At 37.1% G+C, this 23,056-nt stretch overlaps 1 protein-coding gene across 3 annotated transcripts in view; it reads right to left on the bottom strand.

The window, feature by feature from the left end:
- The window catches only part of DHX9 (DExH-box helicase 9), a 48,729-nt gene that overhangs the window by 4,999 nt on the left and 20,674 nt on the right, over positions 1-23,056 (bottom strand). For all 3 annotated transcript variants that reach the window (XM_003824743.5, XM_055110719.2, XM_055110721.2), the window contains 13 exons: positions 22,381-22,572; positions 16,165-16,306; positions 15,705-15,787; positions 10,242-10,398; positions 7,779-7,879; positions 6,470-6,683; positions 6,192-6,286; positions 5,833-5,906; positions 4,562-4,714; positions 3,319-3,479; positions 2,126-2,237; positions 1,310-1,471; positions 1,088-1,215 (listed from right to left, as the gene is read on the bottom strand). In XM_003824743.5, the coding sequence (XP_003824791.1) occupies positions 1,088-1,215; positions 1,310-1,471; positions 2,126-2,237; positions 3,319-3,479; positions 4,562-4,714; positions 5,833-5,906; positions 6,192-6,286; positions 6,470-6,683; positions 7,779-7,879; positions 10,242-10,398; positions 15,705-15,787; positions 16,165-16,306; positions 22,381-22,572 (1,774 nt within the window). The remainder of the gene's footprint in view (positions 1-1,087; positions 1,216-1,309; positions 1,472-2,125; positions 2,238-3,318; positions 3,480-4,561; positions 4,715-5,832; positions 5,907-6,191; positions 6,287-6,469; positions 6,684-7,778; positions 7,880-10,241; positions 10,399-15,704; positions 15,788-16,164; positions 16,307-22,380; positions 22,573-23,056) is intronic.

Raw genomic sequence — 23,056 nt, forward strand, 5'->3', positions numbered from 1 at the left:
CCGCCACCACGCCCGGCTAATTTTTTGTAGTTTTAGTAGAGATGGGTTTCACCGTGTTAGCCAGGATGGTCTCGATCTCCTGACCTTGTGATCCACCTGACTCAGCCTCCCAAAGCGCTGGGATTACAGGTGTGAGCCACTGCGCCCGGCCGGGGTGATTACTTTTTAAAGTCCCCCAATCAACCATCTACTCTGAGAATAAGGGCTTGACTGATAGGACCACAAAGTATTTATCTGCTACTCTTAAATAGCTGTTAGTTGTAGAGAAGATGGAGATAATCTAAGAGGACACCTACTGGAATGAAGGCTGACATTTTTACCCAGTCTACACTTTGAGTACTTAGCTACTGACTGGAAAGCATGACAGTCAACCGCTGAAAGCACAGACATATTTTGTTCTAGACAAACGAGTTCTAGTCTTTAGCCTCCTAATTGGATGAATTAAAGACAATTTATACCTTGGTGCCTGTTTCATTACCTGTAAAATTCATCTCAAGATTCTAGCACATGAAGTTTTCCCTTTCTTATAATTTTGAGGAAAAACTAAAATTTCGGCTGGCTTATGACAGAAGAGAACCACTCACTACTTTGTTTAGTTACTCCAATCACAGCCTTTAAAAATTTACCATCTTGCCCAACTACCTTCTGTCTCTCAACAGTCTTATTTCTGGTTATGCATTCCAGTTCTCAATGTTTTAGGAAGTAATTCTATATTTTAACCTAGTTGGAAAAGAAAAGTACTACGGCTCATCAAGAAACATGGGTTGGTTTTTTTCTATGTTAGATGTCATAAAGTCCTTTAATCATCTGTACACCGAAAGTATAAATTAAAGTCATTTAAAATTTAATGTGGTAGAATTTACTTCAAGTCTAAATGCTAATAAATTACTTTGCAAACCACTATAAGGTTATCAGCAAAGTACTCATTCTGGGAACTAGACCAGTGTTCACGAGAACTAAGAAATAGTCGGGAATATATAAAAATCATAGGGTCTAAAATTTGAAACTAAAATACACTTTGCTGTCAATTTGCATGTACTATATAAATGTCACTTTAAAGATATCTTAAGAATGGAAGAAGTCTTACCTTCTGGAAACCCAGAATTAATCAAAATCTCTTTGAGCTGAACTTTGGCTTCCCAGGTCATTCTTAGTGTAGCCATATTAAGTCTTTTGTGCTCACAAAAACGTATCTCTGCTTCTTCTCCACCCATTCTAAAATAAATTGGCATGAGAAATCATTCTCTAAGACCAGAGAACTAAGTACAAATGAGAAACTACAGACAGCTCACCCAAATCTTACTCATACCTAGCATCATCCCAGGCTTGGAATACTGACAAAAGGGCTACGTGATCAGAAAATCTGTTTCCAGCAAAATTTCGATGGATATAGCCCAGCCGCTTTCCTTCATTGATGAAAGGCTCTGGAAAGCAGGTAGCAGCAGCAATGGTACAGATAGCATCTCCCACGCTGAAATACACAAAGACAGTTAAATCCAGACTAGATCACAATGTTGTTGCCAGCAGCTCAGGTAGGACTGTCGACTGTGGGTTGCAGTCTTTATGGCTATGATTCTACTTTTATTTGCAATGAAACTGGCTTAACAAAGAACTTTATAGCTGCTCTCTTCAGAATCAGAAAGAAAAAAATGCTCTGATGCTCTAATGGCCACATATTTATCATAAATTATGACCAAGTATATTTTTCCTTTTATATTCTCTCTTCCCCATCATACCAAATCTCTTAATCTTCAACATTTTCTGATAAAATAAACCTCTTTTCCTGACACTGCTCTTTCAAGACCAACTATTAATAACAAGGGACCCTCCCACCCTGGCCTCCCAAAGTGCTAGGATTCAAGGTGTGAGCCACATTGCCTGGCCTGCTTGCTTTTAACTTTTGAGAAATCAGTGCCCTTTTCCCCATATTGGGCCCAGATATCCATCTACTGGAATTGTTCATTTTTTTAGTGTTACACTGCTCTCAATATCTAGGTATGTTACTTCCCTGAAGAACATTTAGGATTTTTTTTCGTCTATCTGAGCCAATACTGCTTTTACAGGGAGGAGAAGATTCTGAAATTATTCTGCCACTTAACGAAGAGAAATAAAACAAAGTACTTACTAGAAAATACACCCCATTATCATCATTTTGCCAAAACGAGGCTCAATGGGGAGTTTAGCCAGGATTCGTCCCAAAGGAGTCAACTCATCATTGGCATCTAATGCATCAAGCTCTGTGGGGAGATAGTTCTTTGTGAGCAGAAACAAATGAACACTAATTTTAAGCAGACAAAACATTACTCTAAATTAAGGTTAAGACAGTTTAGAGTTCCTCTTTTGTCAAGCCAATCGCTAATACCATGTCTACGGCCAACAATTCTCTGTACTCAAAAATAGAACAAAATCAAAATCTGGAGCACCCAACATAAAGGTACTACAACTAAATCCTGTAGGTTATAAAAACAAATACAATTCATATGAAGTCTATAAATACAGTATTAACTATAATAGCAGCGTAAGTTTCTACATGCCATAAGAAGTCTGACACCCAGCTGTTAATGTTTTTAAAAAAATAAAATCTAGAGAAAATTCTGAAGTTACATAGTAGATAAATGCTAGATTCAAAATTCAAATTCAGATCTAGCTCCAATGCCCTTAATTTTCACTGTACCTCTAACAAGTTTAGCAAGAAAAAATAAATGTTCCAGGCTGGACACAGTGGCTCCTGCCTGTAATCCCAGCACTTTGGGAGGCTGAGGTGAGTGGATCACTTGAGGTTGGGAGTTTCAGAAGAGCCTGGCCAACATGGTGAAACCCTGTCTTAGTAAAATATAAAAATTAGCCGGGTGTGGTGGTGTATGCCTGTAGTCTCAGCTACTCAGGAGGCTGAGGCAGAAGAATGGCTTGAACCTGGGAGGTGGAGGTTGCAGTGAGCTGAGATCACGCCACTGCACTCCAGCCTGGGCAATGGAGCGAGATTCCGTCTCAAAAAAACAAAAAAGTTCTAAGAGATTCATATGAAATACTGTGGGTATCATGAGTAAGTTATGTTCTGATCTTTAGTACATAGTTAAGAGATGCCTTTTAAAGTTTTCTTTTCTTTTTTAAAGACTCACATTGTCCCTTTCTTCCTTCTCATTGCTCATTAGAACAGTGACTATACTAACTAAGGTAAGACTGGAGGCCTTACTATTATTATCACAGCCCTGTTGACTACATCTTCATCATCTTGATTCATTTGTAAGTGTTATCTGCCAGAACAAGACAGATGGTACGATTAATATCTGCGTCAAGTAGGTTTGTATTTGTAAGTACCTCTAAGAGTGTGTTCTGCTTCAATCACAGCATCCAAAGGGGGAGGTTCAATTGCTTTGGCCAGAAATTGGCCAATTCCTCCTAGACGCAGAAGTTTTATGCTAAGAGCAATTTCGTGCAATGGTGTTCGGAACATCTCTGGTGTCATGTGGGTTTCAAGTCTAAGAGAAAATAAGCATAAAATAACCATCCTCCTTGTGTATACACAGATGTTAATAAACTTTTTGCAGCAAGGTAATCAGGGATACAGAGCTGCCTTTTCCTCATCCTTTTATTTTACAATTACCATCGGACCTTTTATCATTCACTATACACACTGTTGACAAAATTTAATCTGGTTGCATGGTGGTTTCTGACTTATCCTCACAGCTCGATAGCCTTTTAGGCTGAGAAGAAAAATGAAAAAATTATCCAAAATCACAAATGTTATTAGCTCCACCCATGGTCTCTTCAGGCCTTGCCTGTTGACAAACATGGGTTAAAAACGACAACAAGACTTTTTGTAGGATGATAACTCATACTAACATTTCTCTACAACCTCCCCACCTTCCTAGTTCATGTAATTTTAGTGCCACTAGAAAGGCTCTTATAGATGTAACTTTAAAATCCAAAACTTTTTGACTTCTGACATGACACTTAAAGGAAATGCTCATAAGAGCGTTTTGGATTTCATATTTTCAGATTAGGGATGCCCAACTGGTAAATACAATGCAAATATTACCAAGAAAAAAAATCCAAAACCACTTCTGGTCCCAAGCATTTCAGTTTTAAAAGAGATATCTGACCTGTATAAATTAACAGCAGCAAACACTTATTGGGAGATCATGATGTGCCATACACTGTTCAAAGTATTTTACATTATTAAATCATTTAATACTTATACCAACCCTATGGGTTAGGCATTATTTATCATATTCTTTTTACAACTGAGGAAACAAGAGAGGTTAAGTAACTTAATATTTTATAGAATGAGGGAAATGCAGGCCTAAGGAGTAACCTCTTAGTGTTATACAATGTATTAGGCACAAATAATATAAAAATCTAGGTCTCTATATTTCTAAATCTGGCTTATTCTCTGTAAATGATTTGTGATGAAGATTCTTATGAAACATTTACACCTGATTCCAACATGGCTGGCAAGACTTAGATCAGCTTATATTGGCAGGTTTACATAACTGCACACATCTGTCCCTACAGAGAACAGAACAAAAATCCCTTACTAAAGGTCAAGAATGGGTCTTACCTCTCAAAACGAGCTCGGCTGCACAGGTGAAAGCAGAATCCAGGCCGTACTCGGCCAGCTCGCCCTTTCCGTTGCTCAAGGTTTGTTTTTGATGCCCATACGGTAGCATAATTGGTCATATTGTTGTGAGCAGTGAAGAGTTTCACTTTCTGCCTACATAGGAAAAAGTGGTTAATTCTAAGACTCATGTGTATTATCAATAACTATTATATATCCACTAAGTAGTGAATGCTTTCCACTATGTAGTTAAAGCCATACCTACTTGTGATGTCTATTCATGAATGGCACAAGTAAGAATCAGCAATCTGACTGCAATCTCCTAGTTGTCAACCTACTAAAAGGCAATGTAACATCCACCTGCCACTTATCAGCTGAACTGCCTTGGCCAAACTTTGCATGCCATTATCTACCTTATAGTTTTTTTGGTAAACATTAAATAAATTAACAAATGCAAAGCATTTAAATGGAATATGGCACATACACAAAAGAAAGTAATTATTTAAGTCATCTCTATTCCAAAGTTTAGTGTAACTTTTAGGATATCTGTATCTAGTGATGCCTGTGTGGTCCATTTGAACCCCCAAGTAACCTCAGATTCCTTCAATGTTACATACAGAGACAGCTGCCACTAAATGACTGGGATTGGCACAGAATGCTATTCATCATTTCCTAAAATGGATGTTGGCAGCAAATTGTTTTCATTGTCAGGACAGACTAAGGAATTATAAAGAGAAGTCATGGGGTACAAGTTGGCCAGATATAACCAAGTTTCAACTTTTTTGTCCTTTCAATTTATCAATTACCATGTAATTCCTGTATCTACACAGAATGTCTCCTGGTATATTTTTCCAGGCTCATCTCATACCAAAATGAAGACCTTTAATCCTTAAAGGAGTGTCCTTCAAGGTAGGATATTTGTCATGTGCTAAACACTGGTCATCTTTATTCATCAAACAGCATGCTATAGTATGGCAGTGATCAATGGAAACACCCAATGGGAAATAAGTGAGACACCAGCAGCCAAGAGCAATGAGAAGTAATCATCAGTTACAGTTTCAAGCTTTGTCACTTTCTACCGTAACTGATTTGCAGTAATCAACAAATAATTGCTCTTAATTATCAATTACCTATAATGCTATATAGATGCACAATAATTTTGGAGATTTAAGAACCCAGGAGTTTAAAAATAAGGTGTTTTTGATTCTGTTAACTGGTAAGAAGTTTCCAGTTAGTAACACTGGAGCAGACAAATAGGTTTCCCAGTAACTTACTTGCAGGAGTCAATGACATAAACAACATCGTTTATGGTAATGCTTGTTTCAGCAATATTTGTGGACAAAATAACCTGTGAAGAAAGAAAAATTACACTCCAGAAAATATTCTTATTAGTTACTTAAAAGGACTGATTTGCTTATGTATGTAACAAATGACAAGAAAATTACAGAAGTCCTAAAAAGATCACCCAATAACTGATTAATGAACAATCTACTAAGCTCAGAAAGAGAAGACTCCTTTTTTCTTCCTCAATTTAGATGGGTTACAATTTTTTGGGTAGCTCTTTGAAAGCCTGTAACATTTGTTTAGTATCTACGTCACTTCCAATCCCATCACTCTAATGTTTAATATTTACCTTGGTTACTCCAACTGGTACTGGATCAAACACTTTGCGCTGTTCCTCTCGAGGAATCTGAGAATGCAGGGGTAGAATCTGATACCGATGGCTTCCTATATGACAATAAAGAACAATCAGGGACTAAAAACAGGAGCTGGTTTCAAACAGCTCTCCATTATACATATTTTTATTCTAAAGTAGAAACAACACAAAATTTTGTTTTCACATACTGGCTAAGGCACTAGCAAAAACATTCATTTTCACTCTCAAATATGTGAGAATTCAAAGACTCATACCAAAATGTGGATTCATTTCCAAATGCTTCTGCATAGTATAAATCAGATTCCAGCCAGGCAAAAAAACCAACACAGCTCCAGGAACATTAAGGGTTTCAATGTACTTAAGTAGAGCCTCGATGAGTTCAAAAGGAGTTTCCTTTTCGTTCAATTGAGACATGCTCAACCTTGTTTCTGGACCATATTCATCACCACAGATCAAGTTGCAATTTGCCTGTAAAAAACAGGGAGACATATTTTTGGATTGTCTCAGTTACTCATGAGGTAAGTCTTCTAGATTTCTTCTAGTGACTCTAATTACTTGTAATGTCATTATTTATTCTAGTTGACTAGTCACACACTATAGAATACAGAAGAAATTTAACTTCCAAAAATGTAGAGCTTACATCAATATACTGAACTTTTCCACTAATTAGTATTTCTCACAGGATAGGACTAAAATTCAAACACAAACTTAAATTTGACTCAAAACTCTCATGGAGGCTTCTGAGTATATTTCTTTGTATTATTGAAATAATGTATTTTCCAAAAAGTTTACATTTGAATCAATGATAAAGCAAGTTGAGAAACAGTTGTTGCAATTGGTCTTTTTCTAAATTTTCTAATCTGCTGTTCATTTACATCTTCAGATCTTTTGATTAAAAAGATATAATCTTAGGTTTTCTAGCAAATTCTGCATTGCTGGCTGTCTCAGTCTGTATTTCCAGATAATCCATTTCTATACTATCGTCGTCCAACTCTCAAGCACTACAAAGTCTTTTCTTTCTTGTTTCTCCTAGGAAATCCCTCATTGCTCCCTGATTTAATACTCTGTCCACCTGATAATGTCATCGCCAGTCTCCTGTAGCTAAAGCTATAGCTGCTGTTTCTTAAACTTTATTGTATATACAGATCACCTGAGGATCTTGTTAAACTGTAGATTCTGACTCAGTAGATCTAGGGTGGGGCACAGCATTCTGCCTTTCTACCAGTTTCCCAGATGCTGCAGCCTACTGAAAAACTTTGAGTAGCAAAACCTTATACAACAGCATTGTCCCTAACCATGCCTGGCCTTTAAACATCGCATTCTTTCTCCTTTTTCCTTTGATCTTTACGCCAGAGATAATTTAACTTGTGATAGAAAACAGCTTGTCACTGAACCTGGAATTTTTTTGCAGTAAAATACATCAATTAATCCAAAGGCAGACATTACAGTCAGTTTTTAAGAAAGTTTGCTGTAATGCTAATACATTGCATGTTACATTAACTCAGTTTTTTCTCTGCATTGACAATTTGCCCATAATGGAAATTCTTCATGAAATTCACTTACATCATCATCCTCACCACCATCATCATCCTTATCCTTCTTCTTCTTGTCTTTTGGTGGAGGAACAAAGTGGGTCATCTGAATGCAGTCTTCCAGAAAATATTCTGCCGGGGACAATCCAGTCAGGTTAAGTACTATCAACTTTCACAATGGAGCAGACCCAAATTCATTTGCTAATTCATAGTTCAAAACTACTTTAATACCCCTCTAGTCTGATTCTTCACAAATGCCAAAAAGTTCCAGTAGCAATAACCTTATTTTCCTAATCAAACTCAGTGTTTCCCTCTCTTAGACCTTGAAGGAGGGTGAGGTGTCTTTTATACATGTTCCCAGAGCCAGTTGGGGTATCCTCTGTGTATAACATTCAATCAAACATTTATCTATACACTTCCATTGTGTGGGAGTTATACATGGAAAGAAGTAACGTCAATACAATATACCACAGTCCATCCTTCCTCTATCAGTATGCACACACAAAATGGCTTCTGGTTAATCTGAAGAAGGATCTCAATGCAAGGACTGGAAGATCTGTTGATCAATTATGCCCGAGATTCTCAGATGGCCCCAGAATGTCTTTATAATCAAAACACCCTCTATATCCAAAAACTCCCAAAGTGCCAGTCTCATCACATCATATTAAGGGCATATCCTATCAATATGACTTACTCCTCATGATGTTAAAACTTGATCACCTGTGGTAGTGCCTGCCAAATTTCTCCACTGTAAAGTTACTCATTTTCCCTTCTTCCCACACTGTAGTCTTCAGAAGTTATTAAACACAGCCCACTCAGGGGTTAGGTAGTGTAGGCCCACTTGTTTGAAAAATGGGGAGACCATTTACATAAATTATTTGAAATTCTTTTGTAAGAGGCACTTGTCACTATTCTTTTTATTAAACCACTTATTTACATATCAGTATAGACACACAAATATTTTATATTTTGGTAATCTAATACCATGTTATTTTTTTTCCTCAAACTGTTCCAGCTTTGGCCATTGGGAACTCTTTCAGGTTGGCTCCTGTGTCCCTTTATCCCCATCGTTATGGGCTTCTTTTAGGCACCTCCTTACTTTAAGGGACAAGATGTTCCAGGCTCATTTTTGTATATTGTTTCATCCTAGAAGCAGCCATTTCTCCAGGAATATCTGGCTCCTTTAGTTGGAGAATGGCATTAAAAACAAAATCTGAATGTGGGGCATATCCCTATCTACTGGGTGTCACTGCTTCTACTCCCACTCAGCACAGAGCTAGAAAAAAATGTGTATGTATACTAACACATGTATCCACACCTATCTATAATTATTTCTATACCTATCCATTTGTACCTCCATTTAGCTAAACACAAGTTCGTACTGATCTCTTTGAGTATAATCCAGTACCATATGGTTTGTTCTAGCAATCCCACTTATCCTTAACTTCTCTTTCTAGTAGTAAGAAACTGAGCTCCCACCACTTGCCATCCATTTACTTGTATGGCATTTCCAGTACACATGTACAGCAGTTTCAGAATTAACCTGTACCCCAGTGAATTATACTGGCTTAGCATGCTGGCATAGCCATAACATCACTTCGTATCTATCTACACTGTTTCTCTCTTATTTTCATGCCCTCAATTAGAATGTGCCATAATTCTTTTTTTTCCCCCACAGCTACCAGATGACTATCCTAGAAAACTGTGGTAACAACTCCTAAAGACAGTAAAGAAGGCTGGGCGCAGTGGCTCTAGACTGTAATCCCAGCACTTTGGGAGGCTGAGGCAGGCTGACTGCTTGAGTCCATGAGTTTGAGAGCAGCTTGGGCAACAGGGTGAGACCTTGTCTCTACAAAATATACAAAAATTAGCCAGGCGCGGTGTTGTGCGCCTGTAGTCCCAGGTACTCAGGAAGCTGAGATGGGAGGATTGGTTGAGCCTGGGAGCCAGAGGTTGCAGTGAGCCAAGACTGCACCACTACACTCCAGTCTGGGTGACAGAGTGAGACCTTGTCTTAGAAAAACAAAAAGATACTAAAGAACTCTCACTTATCAGAAATACATAACCTTGATACACTTCCTTTAATCTTAATTCAAAATCTAGTTGCTCAGGCTCTAAAAAGGATTCTTAATTTGATCCTGGCTGCTTAAACTTTTAATAGTAATTCCCATAATTACCTATACACCACAGTGATTTCCCTTTGACTATACTTTATAATTTTTAAAAGTTTGGCTTTATAAGTAAAGGCCTGGAAACTTACTGGATATGCAAACTACTCAAGTAGTAAATGAAACCTGGTCTCACTTCTCAGACTGTACTCACTACTGTATAAAATAACAGACAAGAAACTCCTCAAAAATGCTATGATACATTTGATACTATAATTTGTCCTGTATTTTAAGTATTCTTTAAATTGTAACTCCAATCTCCAGGATTAAGAAAATACAAACCCTATTGCACAAAAGATGTTCCTATACCACCCCCACAATATTACCTTGAACTGGGTAAGTCCTCCCATAAACTTCAATGATGGGGCAATTGAAGAAATATTCACAAAACATGCTGGTATCAATAGTAGCAGACATAAGAACAATGCGAACTTCAGGATAAGCCTGAACAACATCACGCAGTACTACCAAAAGGAAGTCAGTCTATTAAAAAACAAACACAAAATTTTTGAAATTACATTAAGTTTATATAACAAGCTATGCCTAAAAGAGTTATACAGCCACAAGACATCAATTAAATTCAGTTTCTTAGATGACTCACAGAAGTGCCAAGATAAAGGACCACAATGGATCTTTTATCAATTTTTAAGATAACAATAACAATTTTTAAGAACAGTTGTAGCCTAATAGTTGTGATTAGAAATGAGTGCTATTGGCCAGGCCCAGTGGCCCACACCTGTAATCCCAGTATTTTTGGAGGTCAAGGCGGGCAGATAATCTGAGGTCGGGAGTTCGAGACCAGCCTGACCAAAACATGGAGCAATCCTGTCTCTACTAAAAATACAAAATTAGCCCAGTGTGGTGGCACATGCCTGTAATCCCAGGTACTCAGGAGACTGAGGCAGGATAATCACTTGAACCCAGGAGGGAGAGGCTGCAGTGAGCCGAGCCATGTTGGCCAGGCTGGTCTCAAACTCCTGGCCTCAAGTGATCCACCCGCCTCGGCCGACTATATCTTTAAATTTTACTTACTTTATGGGAATGCATATTTTATGTTGTCTTGGGATTTCCTTTTTTATATACAATAGCATTGCTAAGATTCATCCACACATTACTATACTCATCCTTTCTGATGACAGTTTACTGTCCCAGTGTATGAATATATCAGTTAATTCACTTACTCTTACACATATCTGGCTTCTTTTCAAGATTTACTAATGTGAACATTTGCTACTATGAGCATTCTTGTTCAAGTCTAAACAGGAGTGCTAAACATATCCAAGTTTCTTTAAGCGTGGGTATGGAATTGCCAAGCTATAGGGTATGTAACTGCTGAACTTCGGGAGATAATGCTTAACTATTTTTCTAAGTGGTACCATTATTTATATATCCCCATAAGCAGTGGATAAGCGATCCTGCTGATCCACATACTCTCCAACATTTTTAGTGTCACTTTTTATTAAATAAACGGATATAAAGCAGTGTCTTGTGATCTAGATCTATACTTTCCTATTAGTCCCAATGAGATTGAGTATCTCCATGTTTATTAGCCAAATGTTTCCTCTTCTATAAAATGCCTGTATTTTTGATCATTTTTCTACTAAGTTGTTTACTTATCTTACTGATTTGTAGAAGTTGCTTATATATTCCTATACTAACATATTGGTATCTTCGAGCTTGTGGTTTTCCTTAAGTAAGGAAATAACCTTTTGATTAAACAAATAACCTTAATTTTAATATAGAATAATATATTGATCTTTTATTTCAAGGTTAGTGCATTTCATGTTTTCAGCAATCCTTTCAGAAGGTCTAAGACTATGCTGCCCAATACAGTAGCATTAATCTGAATTGAGATGTACTCTGTATGTAAAACACACACCAAATTTTGAACACACCATAAGAAAAATAATGCAAAATATCTCAAATGTAACTTAAAATTAACTGCGTGTTGTAAATATTTTAGATATTCTGGGTTAAATATGTTTAATTTCACCTTTTCACCTTTTTAAATGTGTTATTAGAAAAATTTAAATTATCTATGTGGCTTACATATTTCTTTTGGACAGCACTGTCTAGAAGATGCTTATTTATATTTTTATATTTTCTACTTCAGTGTTTGAAAAACTCTTTCATGTGTCAACACATTTAAAGTTCTCAATCTATATGGAATTGATTTTTGTACTTAGTTATGAGGTAGGGAACCGATTTCAACTACTTTGAAATAACCATTAGTTTCCAGTTCCATTTACTTAATTGCTCATTCCCTTTCTCACCAATCTGACATGCCACCACTGTCTCCTAACAATGGTGCATGTAACATATAACATACAATGTGCTTTTGTGCCCTGTCTTATCCCATCTGTCAACTCATGTACCTCACTGTCTCGATTATTTTAGCTTCAAAGCAAGTCTTGTTATCTGTAAACCAAGATTCTCTATTCTGCTCTTCTTTAGAAATACTGGCTATTTGGGGCCATAAATCTATCTTTTTAAGTATTTATAATCACCTCATCAAGTTATATGGAAAACCTTGCTGGGATTTTAATTAGAATTGCATTCAAAATGTGGACCAACTTGAAAATAATTGATATGCTATTAAATCCTTCTATATATAAACGTGGTCTTTTTTCAGTGTTTTGTGATAAAACTTATTTTTCTTGGAGAGATCTTGCATGTTTTTGTTTATTCTTAGGTACTGAATACTTTGACTACTGCAATGGTATCTTTTTTTGTTTTTCTAGTTATTTGTGTAAGTATAAAAAATGCAACTGCCTTCGGTATATTACCTTTTATCCAGCCATACTGTTAAATTCTATTATTTGTAGTAATTGGTCTGTAAGTGCACTTGGGTTTTCTATGTAAGGTGACAGAACTAGGTAAGATTTACCTTGAAAGAGAACAAGAAAAGTTTCTGCAGGCTGGGCACAGTGGCTCATGCCTGTAAATCCCAGCACTTTGGGAGGCTGAGGCAGGCAGATCACCTGAGGTCAGGAGTTTGAGACCAGTTTGGCCAACATGGTGAAACCCTGTCTCTACTAAAAATACAAAAATTACCCAGGTGTGGTGGCAGGCGCCTACAATCCCAGCTACTCGTAGGAGAATCGCCTGAACTCGGGGGCAGAGGTTGCAGTGAGCTGAGATGCAGAAACTTCACTCTAGCCTGGGCGGAAGAGTGAAACTCCAAGACAAGACAAGACTGGACTGGACAAGACCAAACCAAACTGCACCAGACCAAACTAGACAACACTGGTCAGGACCAGATAAGACCGGTCAGGACTGGGCAAGACTGGACCAAACCAGACAAGACCTGTCAGGACCAGACAAGACCAGACCAAACCGCAGCAAACTGGGTAAGACTGGTAAGCATCAGATAAGACAGGACCAGACCAGGCCAAACCGGATAAGACTGGTCAGGACTGGCCCAAACCAGATAGGACAAGACCTATCTGGACTAGATTAGGCCAGACAGGACTGGTCAAGACCGGGCTGAACCAGGTAAGACTGGTCAGGACCGGACCAGACTGGGCCGAACCGGATAAGACCGGTCAGGACTGGAGAAGACTGGACCAAACAATACCGGACAAGGTTTCACTGTGAATAGAACACAGACCTCAAGAGACCCATCCACCTCAGCCTCCCGAAGTGCTAGGATTACAGGCGTGAGCCACTGTGCCTGGCCCAGACTTACATCTTAAGTTGCTTAAGCTGACCAATTACTGTTTTAGAAAAATACCAACGATAATCCATGACATTATTCCAGTGTTTGGAATAATTTAAACCCTAAGAACATTGCTATATTAACAAGCAAAGATAATATCAAAACATTTGTCAATTAAGTTAATTAGGAAAAACCTATAAAGTTTCCAAGAGATTATAAAGGACAAAAGAGCAAAAATTTTGCCCTACTGAAAAGTTACGATTTATAGTCATCATAAACCATCCAAACCAGTCTTATTTGTTTTAGCTTAGTTTTGACAAAACTGAAGATGTTTAACAAAAACAGATATAAAAGTAAGAGGAGAAAATCTTTAAGAAATGCTTTGAGGCCAGGAAGGTGGATCACCTGAAGTTAGGAGTTTGAGACCAGCCTGGCCAACACGGTGAAATCCTATCTCTACTAAAAATACAAAAAATTAGCCAGGACTGGTGGCAGGCACCTGTAATCCCAGCTACTTGGGAGGCTGAGGCAAGGAGAATGGCTTAAACCCGGGAGGCAGAAGTTGCAGTGAGCCGAGATCGCGCCATTGCACGCTAGCCTAGGTAACAAGGGCAAGACTCCTCAAAAAAAAAAAAAAAAAAAAAAAAAAGAAGGAATTAAAATAAGTGTTAGATTATCATGAGATCTAAAATCCAAATTCTTTTATTAACCTTATTTTAAATTTTATTAAATAGCAAGTACATCAAATAATGTCACATTTCAAGCGTAGCAGTTAAATTTTTTTTGACTGTTATGCTTGAAATTTGGAAATTCCCAATCCCTGGACACTACTGATTTTTGTCACCACAGATCAGATTTGCTTTTTTCTAAAATTTCATATGCATAAAATTATATGGTAGGTATGTCTCCTCTAGCTTATTTCTTTTAGAATAATGTTTTAAAGTTTATCCATACTGATGGATGAATCAGTACTTTCTTTTTGTTGCTGAGTACTATTCAATTTTATGACTTATGATATTATGAAATATATATTTTGGTCTTTGACCCCCTTTCCTAGCATACAACTCCTAAAATACTTAGAAACTCTGAAGTGATGTCTTGTGTTTGCTAATGATTGACTGAACTTATGGCTGGTAACCCCTGGGTAACTTCAGGATGAGGGATGGGAGAAGAAAAAAGAAAAAGAAATAAAAAATAGAAATGCTTTGAGTTATGGTTGACAGTTTAAATAAGCATGCTGCCCATGCACTGAAACCTTTGAAAGTCACTATACTACTTAGCTTGGATATCATTTCGTATCATTTAATTGCATAGCAAGTTGATTTTACACAGTTTTTTTGTCAAGGACCAAAAGAGGGAGGGGTTGGAAATAAATTCTAGTTTCTTCCTAATTTTTGGCATGATTCTCATTAACATCTGAAAAGATCAGAGCTGAAAACATCTAAAAGGACTCTTAATTATAAACATTATAGGTTGGGCACAATGGCTCATGCCTGTAATCCCAGCATTTTGGGAGGCTAAGGCAGGTGGATCACCTGAGGTCAGGAGTTCGACACCAGCCTGACCATCATGATGAAACCCCGTCTTTACTGAAAATACAAAAATCAGTTGGGCATGGTGGTGGGCACCTGCAGTCCCAGCTACTCAGGAGGCTGAGGCAGGAGAATTGCTCGAACGCGGGAGGTGGAGGTTGCTGTGAGCTGAGATCACGCCACTGCACTCCAGCCTGGGTGACAGAGCAAGACTCTGTCTCAAAAAAACAAAACAAAAAACGATTATAAAATCTATCATAAACTTCCAAATCAAAGAAAAACGAATCATAAAAATTCCATCAGCTATTTAGTCATAAACCATTAGTTCAATTGCTGAATTATGCCAGCTAATACTGATTACTGCAGTTATACTTTACAACATAGGTCTTCACCTCCAAAAGGCTTTCTGTAAAGTTTAACAATAAAGAAAAAAAAAGATTGAATAATCTCACTAAAAAAAGATTTTCAACATCTTAGTGACTGAAGTTCATGGTTTTGATAATGATAAAAACGGGGGAAAGGGAAAACAAAGACATTCTACTGATTTCTCTTAGAAATAGCAGAATTAAGTACCTTACTGTACCTCTCAAGTTACTTACATTAATATCTCTTTCATGTATTTCATCTACAATTACATGACTGATTCCTCGAATGCCTGCTTCTAATTTTCTTAGGAGCACACCTTGAAAAGAAAAACAATCAATAAACTATAGAAAAGTTCAAAGTAGTAAATCTATGGACAATTATCTATATTTCAACTAAGAGACCCCAGCATCATTTTAGAAAATAATCGCATGTACATTTAAACTATTAAAAAGTGATAGTGTACTATGAAATATAGTTTTTTTTCACTGATTTTATGATTTCATTTTCTCTAAGCTACAAGATCTAATGGGTATATCATACTTTCCATGAAGGAAAAAACTGCCAAAAGTTTTATTTAAACAAGAAATCTGAGACTGGCTCATTATTTCTTTCCAGTCATTCTGTTCTGCTATCAAGTTTTCTTCACAACCACAATATAAAACCCCAAATGAAAAATCAAAATACATTACTGACCTACAGTACAAAACATTATACTGGCATGAGGACGAGGAAGTATAGACTCAAATCGAACGCTGTAGCCACAGCTTTTTCCAGGCTCTTCTCCTCTTTCAAATGCAACTCGCTCTGCCACAGAAACTGCACTGATTCTTCTGGGCTGAGACAGAAAAAAAGAAAAGTGACTTAACAACTACAAAGTTAGATACACTTGTTTATTAGCATTTTTGGATTATTGTAGTAAATCTGTCCTACTGCTAGTTGAATAATTAACAGAAACAATAAATGTACAAAAAATACTATTTGGTTCTACGGCAGACACTTAAAAAGTGTTTTTCATTTTGCATATAAAATGATTCTATAATTTGTCATTGCCGCCAACTCTTAAAATAGTATTCAAAGTGATTTTCCAGTAGGAAACAGGGCACAGCATACGTAGGGGGGTTTGTTTTTGTAACCAATCACCACACTAAAAACAGTTTTAGAAAATTATTTAACTGAGACCTATGGGAATCAGGAAGGTGAACAACTGCCTTCTTTGCCATATGTACTGTGACCACCTTCTGCTCACTTATTAATTCAGTAATCAAACATTCAATGCACTTTTGCATCAGGTGCCAGAGAAAGGAAACTGAAATCACTGTTTTTGATGAGCTCACATAGCAGGAAAAACTGTGTGTATTGCTATTTCCAACAATCAATCTGCAAAACTCTAAGGGGAATGCTATAGATTAATGTTTAAGTGTTGGATCTTTTTATGAAAACTCTTCTGAAGTGTTCCATGTCTTCTAAGTACAAAAACGATCTTTACTTGGTGGATACTATGAGGACATGCCTAATGTATAGCTACAGAGGTACACGAAGATTTATATACTGCATGCTTTTAAGGTGCCTTGGATTTGATTCTGTCTATAAGTTCCTGATGACGGGCTAGATTTCAGTTCCTTCCTTGTGTATACTATCACCTGGCTCATATTTATCCTGCCCATAAAGATAAAAGATTGAAAGCTACTTTGTTAAACACACTGTGTAGAATTTTGGTAGCTCTTACTGATCACTATCTTCTTTTTACTAAACAATCCTTTTAACAATCTTATTTAGCAATGGATAAGGATTTTTCCACCTATGTCACCATTTTCTTGAATTTCTCTGTATTTCATAGAAATTACCAAAGTTCTGAAGGTTCAACTCCTGTAAGTCAGATCAGCTGTTTAAATATCAACACATTATATATACACGCACTTTCATCCAGAGATTTAATTAGTGAGAATAAAATGAGATACAGACACAGTGCTCTGCACCTCAGTTACCCTGAAAAATAGCGTTACATGAAAGTATGAGCTCTGTATCTGTCCATCAAAAGAGTTCTACATACTTGAGTCAAGGAATGTGAAAATGTTATTTCACTAAAGGTACAAAATGTAACCACCAAGTTTTCTGCGTCCTTTCCAAAAGTTGCTTGTATTCTACAACCTATCGTCCCCCTTTTCTACTACTGTCTTCCCTATAGTTTTTCTTTTTTTGTTTTCTAACACTTCTACTAACAGCTGGCTTCTAGAAAGACTTAAAATATTAGGATATTTGACTCTTCTGAGGTGTGTTCACATGCTACTGGTACTCAGAGATTGCTTTGTCACCTGGGGGTTATTTTCAAGTCTACGATCCTTGTGGTTTCCAGATTACTCCTAAACTGAATATGCGCAGGAGATGGTCAGTTTCCCAAGCAGTTATCTATTTTAGTTCTTAACTACCCATAAAACACAAACGTCTTAAATCCCAAGGAAGACATGATAGAGGTTTTAAATACTAACACAGGAGGTGCTAAGAAACCATGATCAGAAGCACTTTTTTGCTGAATTTCTCTAAGTACGACTAGAACATTAATATCATGACAACTATTTCAACAGCAAAGAAATAAATGACCCCGCAATCTCTTTCCCATATTTTATATGCTTCTCTGATTTACCAACTTCCAGTTTCCTCAATAGCCCTTGACTTAAACAAAAAACATTTAAAATACAAGTGTTTTTCATCCCTAGTTGATTTGACTAGAAATCTGTCATTTTTCTTGAGGGGAGTGTGGCAAAATGCATGAAAGTTAAAATATGCATACCCTCTGACCCAACAATTCTATGTCTAGGAATTTAATCCAATTAATCAAAGGCGTATACAAGTATGTTCATCCCAGCACACATATCAAAATATCAGAAAAAATCTTTAAGCCCGGCGTGGTAGCTAGTCAGTGAATTCCAACATTTTGGGAGGCCAAGGCAGGAGGAATGCTGGAGGCAACGAGTTCAAGACCAGCCTGGGCAACACAGTGAGACACCATCTCTACAAAAATAAACATCAGTTAGGTCAGGTGATAGAGGCCTCTAGTCCCAGCTACTCAGGAGTCTGAGGCTGGCGGGTTGCTCGGCCCAGGAGTTTGAGGTTGCAGTGAGCAATGATGGTGTGTCCCTGTAATCCCAACAGAGTAAGACCCTGTCTCTCAAGAAACAAGAAATTCCTCTCAGGTTCAAGCGATCCTCCCACCTCAGCCTCCAAAGTACCTGGGACTACCCTGGGGTGCCATCACGCCTAATTAATTTTTGTAGAGATGGAGTTTCGCCATGTTGCCCAGGCTGGTCTTTAACTCCTGCACTCAAATAATCCACCTGTCTTGAACTCTCAAAGTGCTGTAATTACAGGCGTGAGCCACCAAGCCTGGCCTGGGTTTTGGATTTTTAAAAAATTATTCTATTCTTAAAATTTCCCCAAGGTGTATGTATTACTCTTGTAGTACACCAAAAGCAGTAAAAAAAAAAAAATCTTCTAATTCTTAATTCTTAGCTCATTAGAAATATTCACAGGACAGGCATTTTGTGTGGGAAAACAATGCCTAACGTGAGCGTTATCAATGACTATTTAAACCTTTCTCAGACTGCACGCCACTGTACAGCGTATGAAGATGCTCTACTTATCCCTTAAATAATCTATCACTTTTCCCTTGATCTTCTGTGCTTCAATAATTATTTTATATATTCTGCCACAGTGAATAAATACAAGGCAAGGCTCATAGGTAAAACAAGTTCTATCTATACCTGCACGGCCACTTCTATTATAAGGAATATATACATATTCTATATTCCTCAAATATAAATAAGAATCAAGAACACAGAGACATCTAGAAATCGTATTTGTGTAATATAACAGTAAAAACCATGGCAGCAAATATGCCTTATTTATGCTTCAGAATACTAGTAAAATCTTTTCCTGCTGCATTCTAGTAGATTAAAAACACAAGTTCAAAAAGGTTATTTTGCCTAAGGACACATAAATGACTTAAGACTTCAAATTTCCTTTACTCCCAATATAATCCTTTCTCCAATTATTTTACTTTTTATTATTTTAACTATGTTACACTTGGATTACTAAATATGTTAAAAATAAAACAATAACCAACAAAAGTGAGACTAGTTAGAAAGTACCAGTGATGAAAGCAAAGGATAATATTTTTCCAACAGAAAGCTGGAAGAATAGTTCCAACTGTCCTCCAGATATGTGCTTTTAATTTTCATTGCATACATCTGCTTATCTCATTTTCTCTTTAGAATTTTACTACTCTTGCCTGGAGTCCAGCCATAGTAGTAGGTAATTTCAAGTGCTAACCTCTTCCCCACACTTCTGTCTGCTTTAACTGACGTAGCTCTAATAATATGTACTAAGCAGTCACTGAAATTACTACGTACCAGGTACTGGGTAACTAACACTTTCTATACCATAAGAGGTTGGAGATCTCTCCCAAACTGTTATTTTGTAGTATTCTAGAATCCATACCTTTAATGTACACCTCTTGCCATTTACTCAGAACTACAGCAATTTCTTCCATCTTTCAAAACTGAAGTTCTAAAAGGTCCCAACTTTGCTTTTTCACATCTGAGCGTTATATACACAGTAACATGACTAAGCTGCCACAAAATGTCAAGATTCCTAATGCACTAGATACTCCAAAATGTATCAGGCTCCACTATCTCTATCTTCTAAGGTTCTGAATTTATTTTATATAAAGAACCGTTCTTACCCTGAAATGATGGTACTATGGGGTAAGTACAGGATTGATAAAATTACATTAATATGCTTGATTTACATCCTACAATTACAATTCATCTCTTTCAAATAACTTGTGCTCTGTGAACTGAGATAATACACTTAAAATCAGGAACATAAAAAAACTTTCTAATACTTAACTGATGACTTCATGTGGTTTCCTATAGATGGCTACAAGTGCAAGATAATGGAAAAATGATTCAACAGTGGTAGTACTACAAAAATAACTAATGCTATCTCAGACTGTGCCAAAAGAAGTACAGTATATTAAAAACAAAAATAATAAAAAACTGTATTCTATAATAACCAATCAGCATGCTCAGGCCTACTTTTCATATTACAGGTAGGTGCTGATGAATTTGAGGGTGTTTAAATCTTAGACTTACTGTACCTTCATGGCTGAACTATAAATGTTTAGTTGAGACTTTCAAACTAAGTACATACTAGGACACAATATAGGTTTTTAAAATTTTGAAGACTTGTTACAGGTAAGAGGTATGAGACTGATTTGGGGACAAACGCTAGGACAAAAACATGCAAGCCACAGAATGTAGATGCAATATGAGTTATAAGTAATTCACCCCAAATCAGAAGACACAGGTTTGCTAATACATTTCCATGCCACTGAACATTTTAAAAGACAGTGAGACAAAGCACTTCTCACTTGGGCAGGAATTTTTACTCTATTTATGACATGCAGACAACTTGAGACTCCTGTCTTCACAGCTCGCTTGTTAAATTCTGCTTCTTTCTGCTACATGCCACAACTGCTTTTGAGATTAGAAATGGATAGTGGTAGAAGGGAGAGGAAGGGAAGAGAAGAGCAGAGCAGAGCTGAGCTCAAGGCTTCTCTTCTGTAAAATTGCACTCTTGAACAATGTTCTTCCTGAAAGATGAGGTAAGAATTAAGAGTAAGAATATTTTATTGGAGTATGATGACATCTGGGGCTGCAGCCTTCACTGTAAGTCAAAAAATCCATAGCCAGTTTTAGGGGTGAGTTGGAAAATCAAAGAAAATTTTGTGAACAAGCTAGGAATCCTTTCCCAGAAAAATGTCAATTTATCATATTTTTTCAAGCCTAAGGTATCATCAGCCTTAGGATGCAACATGATTCCTTCACAGCAATTTTTTTTTTTCAGGAGAAAACCCAATTCTCACATAAAATATACAATTATACTAATTATACAATTATACAAATATACTAATTATAAAAATGTATCTCAATTTCAGAAATGTTAAAAAGTTTCAGATATATGCTTTATACATGCAAATGTAAATGAACATGCACACATTTCAAAGTTTGTAACTCTCCTCTGAAAACTGATTATGTTTCCCAGGTTAAGCAACATTAACCCATCGGGGAAAAAAATAATTTCTAAGTAAAGATGTAAGCCTACCTCAGAGGTAGTACCTGGCTATTTGCAATGCTCTCCCACAAAGTGCCAGAAGTACAGGGTAGAGCCAACGGAACTGTTTTAACTTGAGAGCACTTAGAAGAGCTAATCAGTTCTTCCCTAAGTACTGGGACAAACATGCAGGCGCTGCTCATTGCTGGTAAGGTAATACAGTGTTAGTTAAAAGGAAGAATCCTAAAAGGCAGATTGCTTGGTTTTTTAATCCTAGTTCTACCACTTTCTGTGTTAACCTTGGGCATTTTACCTTCTTTGTGCCTTAATTTACTGAAAGAGAAATACTATGTGAAATAGTACTTACATCTTAGGGTCATTATGAACTTCGATTGAGTTTTTTCTAAAAAGCTACTGCTTAGAATAGAACATGGCATACAGTGAAAGTTAACCATTACCTGTCTGACTGGTTTTTACTCAATATCAAGGTGGTTAGATAGAGATGACCAAGATTTGGATGAACTTTAGGACAAAGAATTCTTAATCTCGACAGTCTGATTCTAGGCCCAGAGACTCTTTAGCCCAGATAAAAAGAATCCCTCACATAGTCCAGTTTAGCTTATTAGTGTAGCATACTAGAGATTAGAAAAAGACTACGTTCTTTTTATGTTTTTTTAAAATTTAATTTCAAGGGCACAATGCTCTCTCAATCTTAAATAATTACAAAAATTAGTTAATCAAAGAAAGAATCAGAAATAGTCTGCTCTCTAGGTATTTCATGGTTGGTTTACCACTTACCTGAGTTACTACGATGTTACACTCTGCTGCTCGGTCATTCTGGATAAAGTCATCTAGAATGAACTGGGGAACCTGTGTGGTTTTCCCACATCCAGTAGCCCCTCTAATAATGACAACTGAATTTTGGCTGATTGCTTCCAGAATCTCACTTTCAAATTTCTTCACAGGCAGTAACTCTCTCTCCTGCAAGATCTGCATTAGAAAAGTCACACTTCAGTCAAATGTCTACCAACACATTAGAAGCAACTGTCCTGATCCTTTAAAAAACTTCCATCTCTATAGACTGGGCACGGTGGCTCACGCCTGTAATCCCAGCACTTTGGGAGGCTGAGGATCATGAGGTCAGGAGTTCGAGACCAGCCTAGCCAACATGGTGAAACCCCGTCTCTACTAAAAATACAAAAATTAGCCAGGTGTGGTGGGGTGTGCCTGTAATCCCACCTACTCGGGACGCTGAGGCAGGAGAATTGCTTGAACCAAGGAGGCGGAGGGTGCAGTGAGCCGAGACTGAGCCACTGTACTCCAGCCTGGGCAACTAAGCGAGACTTTGTCTCGAGAAAAAAACAAACAAAAAAACCAAACTTCCATCTCTATAAAAACTTACTCATTTCCATTGGCTTAGTGATGAAAATGTTTTTTTCAAAAAAGAATGTGTATATTTATATCTCTAATAGAA

Source organism: Pan paniscus, chromosome 1, assembly GCF_029289425.2.
Source record: "Pan paniscus chromosome 1, NHGRI_mPanPan1-v2.0_pri, whole genome shotgun sequence".
NCBI classification, from domain to species: domain Eukaryota; kingdom Metazoa; phylum Chordata; class Mammalia; order Primates; family Hominidae; genus Pan; species Pan paniscus.